Source organism: Lepidochelys kempii, chromosome 11, assembly GCF_965140265.1.
Source record: "Lepidochelys kempii isolate rLepKem1 chromosome 11, rLepKem1.hap2, whole genome shotgun sequence".
Classification (NCBI taxonomy): domain Eukaryota; kingdom Metazoa; phylum Chordata; order Testudines; family Cheloniidae; genus Lepidochelys; species Lepidochelys kempii.
In genome coordinates this window covers 19,953,300-19,973,129 of record NC_133266.1, presented here as the reverse complement: position 1 = coordinate 19,973,129, position 19,830 = coordinate 19,953,300, and the positions used below count along the sequence as shown (strand labels likewise).

Sequence of the window (19,830 nt, the reverse complement as noted above, 5' to 3'; positions counted from 1 at the left end):
CCCCTCCCCCCCCATCCACAAGGCTTGTTACCCTCAATGGTGCCAACATTGCTTAAAATGGACATTCCAGATTCTGGAAACAGTACAGCTGGCTTCAGATTGTCTGGACTTGTCCCAGATTAGCTCCTGATTTGCTCCGTATTGCCTCAAAAACAGCACTAGATTATTGGTACCCAGAAGTTCATTTCTTGGGATACTTCAACCTTGCATTTGATAGATAGGCTGAAGTTGAGCACCTTTCTGTTGGCTGCTCAGTCAATTTATAAGAGATGGGAAAACCTTAACTCTCCCACCATGCTGGAATACACTCAACAGGCTTGGAACCTTGTTCCTTTGTATAAATCTGTGCTAACAGATCAGTTTACACATAAAGTAACTTCCAAAATAACCCTAGCAAAAAACAAACAAACAAACAACAGGAAAAGGCCATTTTCTGCAAAGAAGGGCAATGAAAATGTTTAGGAGAATGGAACAGATCCTATATGAGTAGAGATTAAAAAGATGGACTGTTCATCTTAGAAAAGAAATGACTAAGGAGGGCTTTGAAAGAGGTTATAAAATCAAGAATGTTGTGGAGAAAGTGAATAGGGAATTGTTATTTACTCCGTCATTTAACCCCAAAACTAGAGGTAACCTGCGGAAATTAATAGGCAGTAGGTTTAAAACAAACAAAAGGAAGTATTTCTTCACAAAACGCAGAGTCAACTTGTGGAACTCATTGCCATAAGCCATTGTGAAGGCCAAAAGTATAACTGGGTTCAGAAAAGATTTAGATAAGTTCATGGAAGATGGGTCCATCAATGGCTATTAGTCAAACTTATCAGGGATGCAACCTCATGCTCCAGGTGTCTCTAAACCTCCACGTGCCAGAAGCATCTTGTACTGGCCACTGTCAGACAGGATATTGGCTGATCCAGTATGATCATTCTTATGTTCCATCTAGTCATAAAGTTTTGTTTATACATTAATGTATTTCTGTAAGTTTCCAGGGTTCTATCCTCTGTGGTTGGGATTGAATTGGCACAGAATCCAGAGAGGGTGCTCTTGATGGGTTATATTCCCCACCCCTGCCTTTGATTTAGTGGCAACATGACAACACATGTTTCTCAAGAGTTCCACCTAATGTATCACTGAAGAGGACATACCACCAATAACAGCTGATGACTGGCTGAATTCTTTCTTCTGTTGTACATTAGCAATGCATACAGCACTGTGTCTGAAGGGGAGATTTTCCTTCCCTCCCCTTTTAGAATTTGTCAGAGTATTACAGGATATATTTAGGTCTGCTAATCCTTGAAACTGCACATGCTGCTGTATAAAAGTGGTGGTAGTTTCTGTTCAGTGCAGCAGCTGTGAAATATAGTGGGTACATTCGAAAGTACACTGGGATTAATGTTTGATTACTAGATATAGATATGTAAAACAATTCACACCAACATGACTGTAAATCGCTATTAATGCCAGGTGCGCTTCCTACTAAATCACCCATCACCTCAAATATTTAATACATCGATATTGAATTGGCTGTATATACAAAATTAAAGATCCCATTTTGCAGCTAAAGCATTATCTACAGTAAACCGTTCCAATATTGAATCAAGTTCACCTGCCTCACTGAATGAACTGAGTGTTCAAGCTATTCAATTCACTCATGCACCTACCTTGTATTCCACTAAGCACTGCATCTTGTATATAGCATAGTAGCTACTAAAACCATGAAATCATTTATTAAAACAAATTAATCAACTACTGAAGTCAAGACAGTGACGTTTAGGAAAGGGGTTTAGGATGAAGTCACTTCACCAGCATTGAGAAGCATGAAAAAGTCCTCCAAGGTATGTCTACACTACAGCTGGGAGTGTGCTCAAGATAGCACACAAAAATTAGCATGTAGCTGGGGGTAGGTTGGGCAGTAGCTTGGCCTAGACTCCCAAATACAAACCTGCCCAGATCCCCCCTAATATATACTTAGCCCCTGGCCCTGGGCTACCCCAGCTATGTGTCTATTTTTAGCCTGCTAGCTAGAGCAGAGCTAGTGCATGGTTTTTCTACCTGAGCTGGGAAGCATTTTCTTAGCTGTAATGCAGACGTACCCTGAGTCAGAAATGGGTCAATGTCCTTAGATAACTTCAGAAGAAGATGCTTCTTGCCGAATGGCTTATATTATAGATCAGTGGTTTTCAAACTGCGGGTCATGACCCAGTACTGGGTCGCGGAATGTAAGGCACTGGGTCGTGGCAGCTCTGGTCAGCGCCGCCGATCGGGCCGTTAAAAGTCCCTGCCTGGCTAAGGCAGGGTAGTTCCCACCTGTTCTGACACCGCGCTGTGCCCCAGAAGCATCCAGCAGCAGGTCCCATGCCTAGGTGAGGAGGCCATGTGGCTCCGTGCTCTGCCCCCACCCCAGTGCTGGCTCCGCACTCCGGAGCTGAGGGTGGTGCCAGCGGGCGAGAGCCACGTGGAGCTGCTTACGTACCTCTGCCTAGAAGCCAGACCTCCTGGCCGCTTCTGGGGCGCAGCGTGGTCCCCGGTGCCAGGGCAGACAGGAAGCTTGCCTTAGCACCCCTGCTGTGCCACTACCGGGAGCCGCTGCAGGTAAGCCTGTGCCTCTATCCCCTACCCCAGCCCTGAGCCTCCCCCAAACCCAGAGCCCCCTCCTGCACCCCAAAGCCCTCATCCCTGTCCCCACCCCAGGGCCTGCACCCCCTCTTGCACCCCAACCCCCCGCCTCAGCCCTGAGCCCCTCCCACACCCCTAACCCCTCATCCTCAGCTCCACTGGGTCACGGGGATCAACAATTTTCTTCAACTGGGTCGCCAGAAAAAAAGTTTGAAAACCACTGTTATAGATGACACTGGGCCCAATCCAGCCCTGGTGTAACTCTGTTGAAAACAAGAATCCCACTGATGCCATTTCTGTTTCATCCTTTAAGTTTTATTTTTATATCTTGTACATTATGGAGGCCACCAGACACATGTAGCCCTTGTTACACAAGAGTTAAGACAAATGAGGGAAAATACATATTTCTCTAACTGAAAATACAAACCTGAGACAACATTTTGGTTTAAAAGATCAGCAGCAACTCATTCCTACCAAGGACTTGCATGCTACCTTATTCTCTAATCCAGTGCTGCAGAGATCTGGGCACCTGATGTGAAGAGCCAATACATTCTGTGTGCATGGAAGTTATGATCACCATTGCCCAGGGAGTATGTTCATTTTGAGAAATGGTCTATGAGAGCTATAGCTTTATCTCTCCAGAGTCAGTTGTGTATATGAATCTGATTCATGGGGAAGGGAAGCTGTAGGTGAAACAAAATAAATTTGGAAATACGTGAACAGGGGAGCAGTGCTATGGGATGGTGTTGATTAGTAGGGCAGCAGATGTATGCAACTAATTCCTATAGAGGATAACCAGAAGTATGTTGTTTTGAAGGCAGTGTCGCAACAACTTCAAAACCACATCAGCAGCAGAGGAACCAACCCGAGGATCGGTAGTTATGGGGGAAGAGTTTTGTAAGCTAGGTTGAGGAGTTGTACTGGGGATTTCCAAACATACTTCATTTAAAAAAATATTTGGCTGGATAGCATATTTAAATTATAATGATATCTGTTCAAGGTCAATATTACTCCTTACCCATCCATCAGAAGTTCATTGTTTTGTATTTGTTGGGCTTTGATTAATGGTGCTAGTTATATGTACTCTGATTATAGAACTGTCATATAATAAAGTATAACTTGCTGAATAGCAAGTTATGTATTAATATATTTTTGAAGAATTAGTAATGTATTAACATGTATTTGTAACACCTATTAATATTAATTTCCTAACTGTTTATAAACTTTCTCAGACATACCCTAGTGAACTTAATTTGTAGCGTATAAAAGACACTCAGAAATGTAAGTGGTTAACTGTTTGTATATGATCATTTGTTTCTGGACTGAGAAATCCAGTAGATCTTAGTCATGGCTCAATCACTATTGCACTCAAGTTGTTGTTAAAAAAAACCTTTCCATCTTTCTCCTCGCTGCATTCAGGCTTTTTTAGTTCTTCCATTATTTCATTTTTTAGGTCAAGAGGAGCAGTTTTACTAAAATAGCAGGTTTCTGTCAAAAAATCCAGCAGCAGCTCCCCCTCTTTATTCCCTTTGATAAAACAATTAGTTATGTCCATAGTGGATGGAAGCTCATAGTCCTGATACTTCAGCCCTATTGTATTGAGTTGCTCTTTGATGTCAGCAGATGAAACATATAAGCAAAGATCGTTTAGAGGTAAGCGAGGTCCATATTTCTTCCACAGCCTAGCCCAGCCACTGGTTCCTGCCAGATTAAAATCATATTAAAAATAAGAGTGTATTTAAACAAAGTTTCAGATGGATTATTTTAAGCATTATGGCCCCAATTCTGAGCTGAACCGTTCAGGAGGCACAGCCCATGACATAGGAGCACAGAGGCTATATGCAAAATAATTGCTACACTAAATGGGTAAGACCCCTGAGTGCATGTGGGCCTGCACACAGTGGAATCAAGGCAGACGGGTGTGGCAGCAAAAGGGCATGATCCTCAGAATTTGCATAGGAGATCCACACACCCCTGCCTTTGCTTCCCTTGTACCAATACCCAGTGGGGTTTGGAGGAAGGGATAGGATGGATTCACCCACTGAACCCCACTCATAAGACAGCTTGTGCAGCATTAGTGGCCTCAGGGAGGATTCCGTCACAGACCCACCCCTTAACCTGGGAGCCCCGTTATGCACAGTTCATTAAAGGCCTGATCCTGTTGCTACTGCTGTCAATGACAAAACAACCACTGATTCAGGACTGGGCCCTTTATCCAGGACATATAGAAGCCTTGGCCCTGAAAGAATACAGGGATTATTCAGCAGTTTAAAGGTTTAAAGTTTAACGCTTGTTAATGATAAAACAAAGCACTTAGTTATATCTAATATTTATATAGGGTTAGGCTGTGCAAGTTGCCTAGAGCCCAGAGTAAAGGATGGTACAGAGCCACACCACTTTAAGGCTAGGGCAAAATTCTACCTCAAAGCTGCTTAGGGTACAAAGTGAGTATGTCTGCTGCTACACCCCTCAGTCCCATTACACAAGCTGGTGAGGGACAGTCTTGGGTAGATTCCTCCCTCTCTGCACCTCTGCAGAGCAATCAGGTCTTGCTATTTTGGCTGGCTCTTATTCAGGCTGTGCAAGGCAGTGGGCGGGGGGCTATGAGAATGCTCCTATAGCCTTCCCCAATCCTCCACATGCATGTAAGGACCAGCCACAATCTGCCCCATAGTGATCACAGGTTTGTACACAAGTACATATTCACAGCAGAGACATACTTCGAATTAATGAGGTACTGAGACAGTGGACATTCGAAAAAGAAGAGTCAGGGAAGCTGATGACAATGCAGGATTTATTTCTTTATTCTCTCTAATCTCAGTTCCATGATTCAGCATTTCCAGTGTAAATCATTTATAAGAAGGATGACACCACCCTGATTGGGTGGGCTGGAAGTAAATCCAGGCCTAATTGAGGACCTGCTGAGAGAGAGGACTCTAAATTCCCCTAACTAATAAACCATTCTCCAAAACTGGCTTTGTCTGTAAACAGTTACCTACAGTGTAATAAATACTTCAGTGGTTTAGAGGAGACTCTGATGCTATTTTTTTCTCACCTGGTTGAAAATGAATGCGGAGCACTAATTGCAGAAAAGTTGCTGGTGTCAGTGTTCAGTGACTTGGTGCCATTTCTGAGCTGAGCAATTACACACTACTTGAATGGAGTATTATTATAATAGCTCTCTGTGGGCGCAACATATGGCACTACTTTTGTTTTCAAGATGATGTGAACTTAATGGGGTTTTTTTTTTTGATTTGTGATTAAAAACACTACAACTTAACTCTTGTAGCTGTCCTGGCCTCTCGAAAGGTACAGAGTGACTGGGAGGGACTGAAACCTTCATAGAGGGACCACATATCCTTATCAATTCTTCTCTTTTTAGTCCCAGGGTTTTTTGTTTTGTTTTGTTTTGGAGGGAGCTATATTTTGAAACTGTTTTTGCCTATTTATTTTCTTGTAGTTTTCCCATCTTACCCTTCTCTTCCTGTTTCATTCTCTCTGTAGCTCTTCTCCTTCCCTTCTTTTTCCCCCTCTTCCCTTAGTTTTATTTATTTTTTATTCTTTGCTATTCTAAACTGCCTCTGATTCAGTTTTCCTTTCCCTTGTTGGTTCCATTGCTTTCTGCTCTTCTCTATTCCATTATCTTCCTCCTTTCCTTGTCACCAGTTCACCTCTCTGCAGGTTAAAGGCCACTCTAGGTCATTACAAAAACTAATATCTCCATACTAATTTCCCCCTACTGTTACTCACACCTTCTTGTCAACTGTTTGAAATGGGCCACCCTCATTACCACTACAAAAGTGATTTTTCCTGCCTTGGTATTCTACTTTTAATTGAATTGTCTTGTTAGCACTGACCCTGAACTTGGTAAGGCAACTCCCATCTTTTCATGTACTGTGTATATATACCTGCTACTGTATTTTCCACTCCATGCATCTGATGAAGTGGGTTTTAGCCCACAAAAGCTTATGCCCAAATAAATTTGTTAGTCTCTAAGGTGCCACAAGGACTCCTCGTTGTTTTCACTCTAGGTCAGAAATCCTACCCTAGAGACTCTTGTTCTGACTCGAGTGGGAGGGCTGGCCTATCAAAAATTGTGACACATAACTCAGACTTGCAGACACAGCAATCACTACTGTCCACATATGTTTTCTAATAGCCCTACTTGTAGATATAGATTGACTCATGCAATCGTGAATTATGAGTTGCATTTTCAGAGAGAAGTACAATAAGGAATAATACCATGCAAAAACTGTAACGCTGGGTGAGGACTACAAATATTTAATGCATTAGTTCAAATTTGTAAAAATTCCTTTTGACTGTGTTCATACCCTTTTTTATGTTTGCCTCCCATGAATATCCCAGTGAATACACTTACTGGTAGCTTGAAGGGAGTCAAGTGAATATCCCAGAACATTCATGGACAAGAAATTTCAAATTCAGATTTCCGGGTATCTGTGCCAGGAACCTGATTTCAAGAGTTATGCTCATACAATTAGGGAACTGAAACATGTCACCTGTGTGTCTAATGTAAACTATTGTAATTTTAAATATGGAATACTTGCACTGAACAGCTTACTAACAAGCTACCAGCCAAATATGATTCACAAACAATTCTGAATAGTACATCTATGAATTGCCTGCAAAAAGCACAATTTTCTCAAACACAAAAAGGGGTGAGCTTCATTATTTAAAATATACATTTTACATATACAATATATAATTTACAAATTTTCCCAAATCTAATAAAAACAAAATTTTTAAGCACTGAGGCCCTGTTCCTCCAAGGTATTTAGTTGCCTAAGGGCCTTGCCAAAACAATCATAGGTGAACGTTTATATATCTTAGCAACGATTACATGTTACTGTATCCTAGCGTCAGAAAATCCCTTATAACTGTATGAGAAATTTCCCAGAGGGTTATGTTAGACTTCAGTCATGGTAATGTTAATAAATCCATAGTCACCTGATGTCACAGTACTGTAGAATCCTAACGCATTTTGTTTTTCCATTTTGCTACTGAATCGATCATACAGTATCTCAATCAGATGTGAAACAGCCAATCTAATTCTGCAGATGAGATTTTCCACAAAATGATGATATTAAGGAAATGGGCAGTTAAAGGGGAAAATGGACCATATGTCCACCAACACCTGTTGTATGGCATAACAGAGCACCATTGCTGCTGTTTGCTTAATGCCACATGTGTCTAGGAGTTACAAGTCTTTGTGCCGTATCCTGAAACCTGTAATGCAAGAGTAGCTTCACTGATATCGATGGCACTGCTTAACTGAGTAAGGGTGTCAGGATCAAGCCTGTTTAGTTCATTGTCTGTCTATTATGAGTTTATCACTATCCTTGTTTACAAATGAAGTTGCCAAGATTCTGATTTGTGAATTTCACAAAGCTCTGTTTTTATTTTGTGGGCTTTGAGGCATACAGTCTACTGCATATAAAACATAGATCTCATACACACACACCATATAATACATGTCTGGTCGGCTGGCAATTCACTAAGCTAGGAGCTTAAGTTCTATAGTACAGCAATTAAGTTGAGAACTGGCTTATGATGAACTTATGATGAACCACATGCAGTCTTCATAGGTGCACATTCAGATCTGCACTGAGTGTGGAAAGAACCCACTTAAGATCACCTACCTGATACAAGAATAATAAGGAGCTTAGCCTTAGCTTCCAGCAGACTGTGAAAGTATTGAATAGTAGCAGGAAAATCTTTTACATAGTAGAGCATCTGGAAATGAAAAGAAATACTGTAAAATAAATACTCCAAGCCTGAGAGGTTCCTTGGAGATTGATGGCAAATGCAGGGGCGTGGGCAGCATCTGTCTGTGTGTAGCCAGAAAGCAGGCAGAAAATGAGCAGAGAGTGGGAGCAGCAGTGGAAGGGTATCCCTGAGAGGAAGCTGAGGTTACGGCTACACTAGAGAGCTCACAGAGTCACAGATGCACCAATGCAGCTACGCCTCTGTAAGCTTTCTAATGTAGCCACTCAAATGTAGCTGGGCAAGAGCTCTGTCAGCTTAATTATTCCAGCCCCTGCAAGCAGCAGTAGCTATGTCAGGGGGAGAAGCTTTCAGCAACTCCTGCTCTTGTTGTACAGAGATGAAAAAATAAGGGATGTCCCTTGTATTAAGGGACTGTTGGCAACCCTAAGGGTCAGCTCCTAAATACTGTATTTACTACAAGCCCTGAGTAAGAGGCATCAGGTAGTTGCTCAGAGCCACAATTTGGTCCTGGTTCCCCTTTTGCTCCAGTAAGTAAGTAAGCTGCAGCAGCCCTTGACCTGGAGCAGATAACTTCCTTCTCTGCACCAGCTCACCCCTGCAGACTGACACGCTGTGGGCAAGGGCAATGTATAAGCTCCGCCCACTTCCCACCCATCTGCATGAGAGGAGGTAGCTGCAACATGGCTACCCTGCACAGAGGAGTGAAGGGGTGTCTATGCCCACTTACACCTTGTCTGGGCGTGTTGGGCAAGTGATGATCTTGCCCTAAGTTTTTTGTCCAAGTTTGCATTGTATACCTTTTAAAAAAAATGAAACTAAGAACTTTTGTGTAATTGCTGAAAATTTTGCTGGTGATACCGTTTCTAGCCAATAAAAATAGGATGTGTCCAGAATAATGTAGGTTATGTACCATCAGGGGTGAAAGAAACTTACAGGACTTACTGGTACGCCAGAGACCTGAGCAGGGGGCGTGGCCTCAACCGGAAGAGGCGTGGCTTCAACCAGAAGAAGTGGGACCTTTAAAGGCGCCGTGGCTCCGGCTGCAGTAGCAGCAGCTGGGAGCCCCGGGGCCCTTTAAATCACCCCAAAGCTACCAGCTGCAGAGGCGGCTGGGAGCTCCAGGGCTCATTTAAAGGGTCCAGGGCTCCGGCCGCCACTCCCGCAGCGAATCCCCGGGCCCTTTAAATCGCCGATGAAGCCCCTGGGGCTCCTGGCTGCTGCCACTACCCTGGGGCTCGGGCAGAGATTTAAAGGTCCTGGGGCTCCGCTGTGGTAGCAGCAGCCGCGAGCCCCTGGCCCTTTAAATCACTGCCAGAGCCCTGCGGCCGCTACTCCAGGGCTGCGGCAGTGGGGCTCAGGTGGCAATTTAAAGGGCCCAAGGCTCCGGCCACTGCAGGGAGCCCCAGGCCCTTTAATTTGCTGGCCTGGGGAAGCCGGTATGGTCTGGCATGGCGTACTGGCTCTGAATGACAGCACTAACCAGGCTACGTGGTGATTTCAGCACGAAGTGTTTAATTTAATGTTTGTTAAAATTCTTCCCTTCCCCCTTCCCGAAATTCTTCTGGCAATGTCTGGTCCATGAATGTGCCTTTCTGTGACTGCACTAATCATTCTGATGCTTTGTCTTCACTGGACCCTTGTCTTTTTACCTTTTTTACCTCAGGGTAACTAATACAGTTGAGTTATTCCAAGGTAAAACCACAGTGGAGACACGCTACAGATAAGGTAGGCAAGGTCAAGCCCACGTGGGGATATAGTGCTCACCTCACCTAGTTTAACTGATGGTAAAACTGTAGTTGTTTTAAAACTACAGTTTTACCATCAGTTAAACTAGGTGAGGTGAGCACTATATCCCCACGTGGGCTTGACCTTGCCTACCTTATCTGTAGCGTGTCTCCACTGTGGTTTTACATTGGGTTAGCTCACCTGCATTAGTTACCCTGAGGGGAAAAAATACACAGATTTTTAGCAGTGAAGACATGGTCTGTGATAACTTCAGTGAACCTAAAAGTACAAAGAAAATTTCACAGAGAGGAAAAATTCAAAAAAACATCAGTTAACATTTATTTCTCAGCTGACTGCCACCTTTAGCCTGGTTAATGAGGATACTGAACCCTAAAGTTGCCTTGCTGTACCTCAGTTTTCATTTTTGCAGCTCACTTATATTTAAGTAGGTTGAGTTTATTTCTTTATAATTCTTTACCTTTCTTCTCATTAAAGTGCACAACGAGGTCACCGACCTTAGGTGTATTCTGTAGAGACAGACGTCAACAACATTTACTATGCATTGCTTTTACCTGAATCATGTGAATAAAGTCCCATTTCTTAAACTCTTTTTTCTCCTTCATTCGACTTTCATATTCAGATGACGTCTCCTTATACCAGGTAAACTTTATGTTCTCAAGGTTCGATGTCTTAGCTACACGTTCTAAAATACAGAGAGGATGGTGTTTAGTCTATCTCATTTGAGCAAATGTGGAAACAATTTCCATTCAAAATTGTAATGTAGCCAAAAGTTACATGTTGGCATCATTTTTAATGTAATAACAGAATATTAAAAATGAAGCCTATATGTTATAGTATGTGAACAAATAAAGGTAATAAATAGTAACGATAGGCCCAGTTCTGTGAGGGACTGACTGGTCAGGTCTTTGTGGGATGAAGTACAAATGGGATCTGATGCCTTTATCTTTGTCACTCTTAGCTGTAGAGACTTTTCAGTAGAAATGAGCAAAAATTTGAAAGTTAGGAACTTAATCTGGCTCCAGCTTCCTCAAAATCCTAGTGCCTGAACCCAAGCTTTGGTTTGGACCATAACAGAAAGGAGCAATGTTTAGATCCTTATCCCAACTTCTCCAAGTTTTGAGTGTGTTCAGAGCCAAGCCTTTCGTTCAGGGTCTTATACTGAAGAGTGGAAGAAAGGGAGGGTATTAGAGTGATGTTAATTATAGGAGTGTAATATGAGAAATATTTTCAGCATTGTTTTAATGTGTGTAAAAAGACTGAATATTAGGAAGAGGGAAGTGTGTTTAAAGTGGGTTCATTCTGAGTCAAGGGCCTGATTCACCACTGTACTACCAGTTTTATGTAGTATAACTACGTCGTTTCCAGTAGTTATATCAGCATAAAAACAGCAGCATGACAGTGGTAAATTCAGCCTAAAATGTGCAACACTTGTTCAGAAGAACATGCTTTGTTAAAATCAGCACTTTAACACTGCTAATCACAGGGTTTCTCTTCTTAGGGCTTTGATGATGATATAGCCCAGCAGAATAGATGAGAAATGCTCCATCAGTGCTTATGTTCTTTTCCTTTACTAGTGGAGATGGGTTACCATTTTTGGATGCTGCTGATGTTGCTCTGTTCTCTTCCATTAACCAGTCACTGGTCTCTGTGCCCACAGTTCAAATCTAATTTGCTATTTTAAACTCAGCCATCATTCAGCAGCAGTCCATATCACTATTGCAAATAATCTGGTACAATCTGATTCAATTTAATTGCTAGACAGTTTGTGAGAAGACATTAGGAAGAAAATCGGATCACTGACCAACCCAGACAGCATAGTTCCTTTATGTCAAAATCCAAACAAGGCAAACTGGTTTGGATAAAATAGGAGTCTCCACCTAAAAATTCATCTGAACCCCAAACTTTCCCTTTAGCAGTTCTGCAAAGTTCTACTAATTCTCTCCCCAGTTTATTCCAGATTTGCATGGCAGTTCTGTCTTCCAAGGTCCTCTCCCTGGTTTCAGAAGCCCCGAAATACTACAACAGATAACAGTTCTTTTGGCTTCAACTGAAACTGGAAATATAAGGCTCTTGGCAGTACAAAGGGGCTTTAATGTGTAAATGAGAATCAGACCCACCATGTTTAATGGCTGTATATCAGAGAATGTTCTGCTGGCCAGGAAACTCAGAGGGTGTTGCAATCTAGGTGGAGGCTTTATTTGGAGTCACAGCGTAGACCCAAGCTCATCTAGGGTCATGGACTGATGTGCTTAGTTTAGAGGATTAGTTTGTTCCTCCCAGAGAGTGAGTAGCAGATGAGACTGATAATTTGACTTCTGAATTACCAAACAGATTGTATTTCCAATTCTCCAGAAAGAGAAATTGGGGCTAAAAACCTAGGTTGATACTTTTTGTGAACATGGTTACAAATCAACAGAATTTTAGTTAGAAATTTAGTTTAGTATTTAATTTTTAGTTTAAGAACTCTTAAAATAAGGGAAACAACTTAATTTTTCCTACTTACCTTTTCCCGAAAAAATGCCCCAAATAGGATTATACAGCCAATTAACTGGCTAGAGATTAGAGGTGATCATAAAGTACACAAAGATTTCATGAGAGCCTTGTCTTGTGTGGTTTTAGAGTAGCAGCTGTGTTAGTCTGTATTCGCAAAAAGAAAAGGCATACTTGTGGCACCTTAGAGACTAACCAATTTATTTGAGCATAAGCTTTCGTGAGCTACAGCTCACTTCATCAGATGCATTCAGTGGAAATTCAGTATTTTCCACTGAATGCATCCGATGAAGTGAGCCGTAGCTCACGAAAGCTTATGCTCAAATAAATTAGTTAGTCTCTAAGGTGCCACAAGTCCTCCTTTTCTTTTTGTCTTGTGTGGTGTGCATATCCCATAAATTCAGACAGTTCTCAGAGAGAGAGAGTTTCCAGAAGGATCAGAACTATTGGATGCATACCCAAAGCAAACTGTCAAACTTTCTGATGTCCGACCATCAATAGTCTAAATCTGGGGCAATCTAAAAGTTAGTAGGGAAGCTTGCACTATAGCTCTGAGACAGACAATTTTTTTATTAATGGTTGCCTATGAACCCCCTTTTGTGCTCATCTCCTCACATGTCCTATGTACTACCTTTAAAATGAACAGAAAGGTGTGTGATGGAGGCAGCTAGTGAAAAAATGATGTGCTTCCTGCAAGTGTCTTGAGGTTTCCCCAGGTTTTGAACTTACTGTACAAAATAATGGTGATTTCTCTAGGATTTCCTGCAGAATATCTCAGACTGTGCAAGTTTGTGTATGCAAGTGTTGTTGTAGCCATGTTGGTCCCAGGATAAGAACACAAGAATGGCCACACTGGGTCAGACCAAAGGTCCATCTAGCCCAGTATCCCGTCTTCCGACAGCAGTCAGTGTCAAGTGCCCCAGACGGAATGAACAAAACAGGTAACCACCAAGTGATCCATCCCCTGTTGCCCATTCCCAGCTTCTGGCAAACAGAGGCTAGGGACACCATCCCTGTCCATCCTGGGTACTAGCCATTGATGGACCTATCTTCCATGAATTTATCTAGTTCTTTTTTGAACCCTGTTATAGTTTTGGCCTTCGCAACATCCTCTAGCAAAGAGTTCAACAGGTTGACTCTGCATTGTGTGAAGAAATACTTCCTTTTGTTTGTTTTAAACCTGCTGCCTAATAATTTCATTTGGTGACCCCTAGTTCTTGTGTTACAAGAAGGAGTAAATAACACTTCCTTATTTACTTTTGACACACCAGTCCTGATTTTATAGACCTCTATCATATCCCCCCTTAGTCGTCTCTTTTCCAAACTGAAAAGTCTCAATCTTATTAATCTCTCCTCATATGGAAACTGTTCCATTCCCCTAATAATGTTTGTTGTCCTTTTTTGGACCTTTTTCAGTTTCAATATATCTTTATTCCAATATATCTGTACGCAGTATTCAAGAGGTGGGAGTACTATGGATTTATCTAGAGGCAATATGTTATTTTCTGTTTTATTATCTATCCCTTTCTTAATGATTCCTAACATTGTGTTAGCTTTTTTGATTGCTGCTGCACATTGAGTGGATGTTTTCAGAGGACGATCCACAATGACCCAGAGCTCTTCTCTGGGTCACCTGCTTATTTGTCTGTCTGTCTCACCAACAGAAGCTGGTCCAATAAATTATATTATCTCACATACCTTGTCTCTCCAAGTTCTTTCATGTTAAGAATCCTGCATTTTTAAAGGTGTCCTCTAAACCTAAGGGTATATCTACATTGCAGTTAGACACCCGCGGCCGGCCCATGCCAGCTGACTCAGGCTTGCAGGGCTCAGGCTAAGGGGCTGTTTAATTGCAGTATAGAAATTCAGGCTCAGGCTGTAGGCGAACCTCTGGGACCTTTCCACCTCGCAAAGTCCTAAACTCTGGCCTCCAGCCCAAGCCCAAACATCTACACTGCAATTAAACAGTCCTGCAGCCCAAGTCTACAAGCCCAAGTTAGCTGGCACAGGCCAGCTGCAGGTTTTTAATTGCAGTGAGACATACACTTAGAAAGTTAGCATTTTTAGATGAGAGAAAATAGTGTATTATTTATAGTGTGAGGGCACCCAACACATTCCAGGCACTCTCCATAAAGAAGCTGCAGAGCCTGATTCTCCACTGCCTTATACTTTGTGTAGTCACTTGCACATTTTGATCTGGTACTGGTCTGCGCCCACGAGGTGCAAGGCTGGCCACAGTCCCTGCTTCCAAAAGAGTACAATCTATATGTAGAAATCAGTTCGCCCATCACCAGAATATGTATAGCCATGTACTGATCGAACCCAGTAGGTGTTTGACAGCACATAACTGGCTAAGATTGGCAATCAAAATGAATACATTTAGTTGAAACTTCAGTGAGAATTTGGCCAGGCGCAAAGGCTAAACACATACTTTATTAGATATGCCATGGCATTTCTCACAAAACAATCAGTGAGGATCTCTGATTTATGGAGAGAGGCATGTTCCAGACCTCTGAGCATAGGACTGAAAGCAAAGATCTTTTGAATGCCAGTTTGTACATTAACGCTGTCTGTATCTTGGACAAGCTAATTAACCTCTATACCTTGGTTACCTAATTTGTGAGGACTATACTTAACTCAGTAGGGTATTATGAGGATTAGGTAGTTAATATTTGCAGACCACTTAAAAATAGTTCTTGACATTTTTGTTAAACACAATTTCAAGCAGACCCCTCAATGCCATTCTGGGACACTGAGTCAGTGGGAAGAGGGAAGCACACCACACCACTGAAACACAAACACTACATCCTAAAACATCAGGGTTTTACTTATAGCTCTCTCATGCAGTTACTGAACCCTATCTAGTTTATAAAATCTGATCACCTAGCAATGTAAAGAGGCATGGCTGCAGATAGCAGTCCAACACTGCACATACTGATAAAAAGAGTGCCATGAAAAGCACTCTAAGAATGGGATACAGTAGAGGCATCTGTGTAGTTATAAGGTTTGTCCATACAGAGCTCTTTGCAAGATCAAGAACTAGGACCTTGCTAAGAAGGCAGGAGTCTGCAGTACAGTTGAAAAATTACTAATTACTAATAATTACTAATCCTAAATGAAGATAGTAATTTCCTCTTTTTGAGGCGAAATTGGAACAAAAAGCCTTATAAAGATGACATGTTAGCCAGTGGTCAACTTTGTTAAATGCATTTGCTAGTTCAAATACCTTTGTAGCTGAGGATTTGTTCACTGCTTGGTTCTATCACCTCATTGTTAATGGTAACTCCTGGATGTTTAGCTTGTACTTTTGAGAGAATCTGAAGGTCGATTTCACCTAGGATACAAATATGAAACAGAATGAAAAGGTCAGAGCAGGGATAAATGTGAGGGTTCTGCTAGCTATCATCCTTCCCAAAATCCCTCTTTTTAAAAAAAAATATAGGTCTCAGATCAATTGCCATGGCGATTAAATCCACTATTTATGTACTGGACAGGTATCACACAGGCATTGGCAGTGTAGTCTTCCACATATTGCTCTTACTGAACTTCTTCAACTCCTTTCTGGAAGATCTGTCTCTAGGGACTGACGATTAATTCCATCACTCCCTCATGAGTCTGACTTCTCTGACACTATCAGATGTATCAGATGTGATGTTCTGTAGTGATATGTGCACATGTCCTCTCAAAAATGGACTGAACCTCCTATTTTGTTTCACACATGCCACTAAATAGCTGTCATCTGGTTTTAACCACTGTTAGAGAGTGATCAATACCAAAACCCGGGATACAATCATCCCTGATCTTTGGCAAGTATAGATCTGGATCCAAACGGCAGATCTGCCCCATTTCTAGTCACTACCAACCCAGGCTGGTGTGGAACCAATGAACCAGAGGTAAAAAGCTCTCTGTTCTATTAGAAAATCCCTAAGCCATCACAGTATTCCCCCATTTGTATTTTACAAGGCTATTTGGAGAGTGTTTTGTGTTTATTTTTGAGAGTGAATTAGGGGTCTTTGTCCCAAAGGCTAATTGGCTAATGAGACACATGAGGAAGGGGAAAAAAAGAAAATTAATTTGAAAGCTGAAGCAAATCTCCATTTTTTCCTTTGGTCCTTAAAGTCCTTTGCTCTTTCTGTGACTGACTAAGCTCAATACTGTGTGTCTGTGTATAGAGCATAAAGCAAATATTACAGCACTGGCTGCTTCTTCTCTGTACACAAGGGATCATTCAGATCTGCTGCAGTGATTTTATTGATGAGTGTATTGATAGACCCAACATTTAAATTCCTAGTCCAATATGCAGCACCGGTAAAGCAAGTAAATAAGATGTTCATTTGTATGACGAAGGAAACCTAGGACACTGTGCTGTAATACTTTATAAAGGCATTGCTTGGACTGCATTGGCTGCATAGTTTTGGTGTCCAGTGTTGGTTACCTTATTTGTCTAAACATTCAGTTAAGATAGAGAGAGTGAAAACAGAGGGCAACTAAAATGAAAAATTGAATAGAGTGTCTTATTTACAAGGAGCAGGTGAATTTAGTCATGAAAGGTGACAAGATTGAAGCATTTAAACTATGTTAAAGTATAAAATTTTTGACACTCAATCAAAAGTAGAACTAGGGGCAGAGATTTAAGATAACAGAGAATGTATGCAAGAAGAATTTATGGAGGGATGGTGAATAATTGGAATGGACTTCCAGCTGAGTAGGTTGAGTGAAGCAGCATTAATGTACGTAGGCAAAAATGGATAACTGGAGTGAATTTGGTAAGTTGAAGAGATACAGATGTGTTTGAAAGGCTGGCTGACCTTCCTGGAGGCAAGCAGGCAACTTTTCACATGCTCATTCCCTCCTCCCCCTCTCCTCACCAGCTTGGTTTAATGGGACTTTTTTTGATACACATGGTACTTATGACTCCCATTATCTAAGCACCTTACAGTCTTCACTTATCTAGCCTCAACACCATGTGAGGTAGGGAAGTACTATTATGCCCATTTTACAGATGGGGATCTGAGGCACAGAGTTGCCCACGGTAACACAGGAAGTTGGCAATAGAATAGGAAATTGAATTCAGGTTGCCTACATCACAGGCTAGTGACCTAACCACTGGACCATCCTTCTTCTCATCATACCACTGCAGACATGAAGAGGTCCATGCCTTGCTTCTGGTCTTACTAAATGTCATGTGACAGGGTGCTGGGCAAAGGGCTTCTGATTCAGCCCTCTGTCACGCCAGCTTCTATTCAGGGTGATAGATTAGAGATGGCTGTAGATAACCTGGCCCTAATTGGGGATGCAGAGACAGCTGCCGCCTAATTAGCCTGGGGCTGTATAAAAGCCTCAGGGTGGGGAGGCAGAAAGGAAGGGAAAAGGCAAGCAGTGGAAGCAGGAAGGTAGTTCTCCCCTCCCTCCTGCCTGCAGATGATGAAGGACCAACTGTGAAACGGTGGTGGGAACAAGCCTGTGAATAAATTGCACCAGTGGCTATTGACCCCAGAGTCTCAGAGTGACTTTGTAGACTTAGCAGAGGCAGGAACCAAGAGGGCCCTGCCATGCTCTGCTACATATCATTACAGTTTGTAACTACACACTACAGTTGAAGGGTTCAAGTCTTGCACTGTATGTGTGTGAATAAGGCCCTATTAAAGGGACATAAAAACATAAGGAAGGGTTTAATCTTTTCAGAGCTAAGTATCTTTTTAAAAACAAATATTTACATGACATTTGTGTAAGCATGTTCTTTCAAGAAAGGGAAATTGAATTTCAGAAGTAACAAATAGCTGTGGTTTTGCGATCACAAAATTTCTTTTTATTGAAAATCAGAGCAAATTAATTTGTTCACAGTCTGCTGTGGGAAAATCTGGAAACGTGGAATTGTTAACTAACTACTACCGAGTTCATTTTCTGTATCAATCTTCTGTAAAGTGAATTATCCCCTTGGAGAGGCTGTGCCAGTCTCAGAAAAAAAATCTGAATTTCCCATCTCCATATGTTGATGGAAATTTCTACTCTTCCATGGCCACACCACCCTTACTTTATTTTGAAACAAAAAAACTTTGACTCATGACTTAATCTACAGCCTTAATTAACTTCAGTTAGTTCTTTTATATGCAAACAGGTGTCCTGAGGCATTTTATAGTCAAATATGCAGCAGCTTGCGTTATCAACAATTTGGCAATTAGACTTTTGGAAGTATTTAAACTCTCTAATACAATTACCTTTTAAAGGCTATCACTATGTTCACCATCAAGTTTCTAATTAAAAATTTTAAATAAAGGGATAGTTTACAGCACAGTTGATGCCTTTTATGTTTTTTACAGGTACAGCAACATTAGGATGCTGTGCACTGAAGTGGAAACTTAATAAGGCACAAGCTGTAGTCAACAGCAGACTCTCTCAGTCGTCTGCTATAATGGGCCCAAACAGCTACACTGGATGGCCAGATCGTGCCTGGCCTTAGTGTGGGTGCATTAGGGATGAGAGAAGCAGGATGAATGCATGGAGCTATCCATCCACCTGTACTCTCTGCACCAAGGACCAGCAACAATCATGCTCCTTGCATGCTGAAGGGACGAGACCCAGGAAGAATAATCTTTCCTGAGCTCTGACAGGATGTTACAGCTTCATACTGGCCTCAATATGGGCCTGAGGCTAAAGGCTACAGCCTACCTCTACATGAAACTGGTGTGAACCCATTAAAATAACAAACAGCTGAACCTTCCTTATTGACTCACAAACACTCAGGGTGTGAGGAGAAACCTCAGCAAATCAGAAAACAGCTTATTCTTAAAGTATAACTGTAGTTCAGCAAATGAGCTGTCCTGAGTGCAGCATATGACTTTAGTTCACTCTCAGAACCAATGAAAATCCCGCTTTTCAGTTACGGCAAAATGAGCAAGTGCCACTTTATTGAATCAGTGTCCGTCACGCTAAGCTGCGTCTCTCTGATTAGACAGTTAAACACCCCACTGACTGACTCAAATGATCCTGTGAGAAACACCACCTTCTTGGGCAGAAAATTATCCCCCTTGTTTAGAAATAAATCTCTCCACTCTGTCTCATTGTCAAAGTTATAACAAATGACTCGGCATTTACACGTGGCTATTCTTACTTATAAGGAAAGACTGAAAAAGAATGAGATTAGTTTTCAGAGATGACATGACTAAAGCATTTAAATTACTTTAAACTTGTTGCTCCAATAGAGTTTAATGGGCAGACTAGAACTAAGGGACA

At 41.8% G+C, this 19,830-nt stretch overlaps 1 protein-coding gene across 4 annotated transcripts in view; it reads right to left on the bottom strand.

Moving 5' to 3' along the window:
- Window positions 1-2,909: 2,909 nt before the first annotated feature.
- The window catches only part of HNMT (histamine N-methyltransferase), a 51,905-nt gene continuing 34,984 nt past the window's right edge, over window positions 2,910-19,830 (bottom strand). For 3 of the 4 annotated variants that reach the window (XM_073305369.1, XM_073305367.1, XM_073305368.1), the window contains 4 exons: window positions 15,824-15,931; window positions 10,659-10,789; window positions 8,274-8,367; window positions 2,910-4,317 (listed from right to left, as the gene is read on the bottom strand). In XM_073305369.1, coding sequence (XP_073161470.1) covers window positions 3,962-4,317; window positions 8,274-8,367; window positions 10,659-10,789; window positions 15,824-15,931 — 689 coding nt within the window. In that variant the 3' untranslated portion in view covers window positions 2,910-3,961. Of the gene's footprint in view, window positions 4,318-8,004; window positions 8,368-10,658; window positions 10,790-15,823; window positions 15,932-19,830 lie in introns of those variants that run through there. The other variant, XM_073305371.1, reaches the window with a different exon arrangement.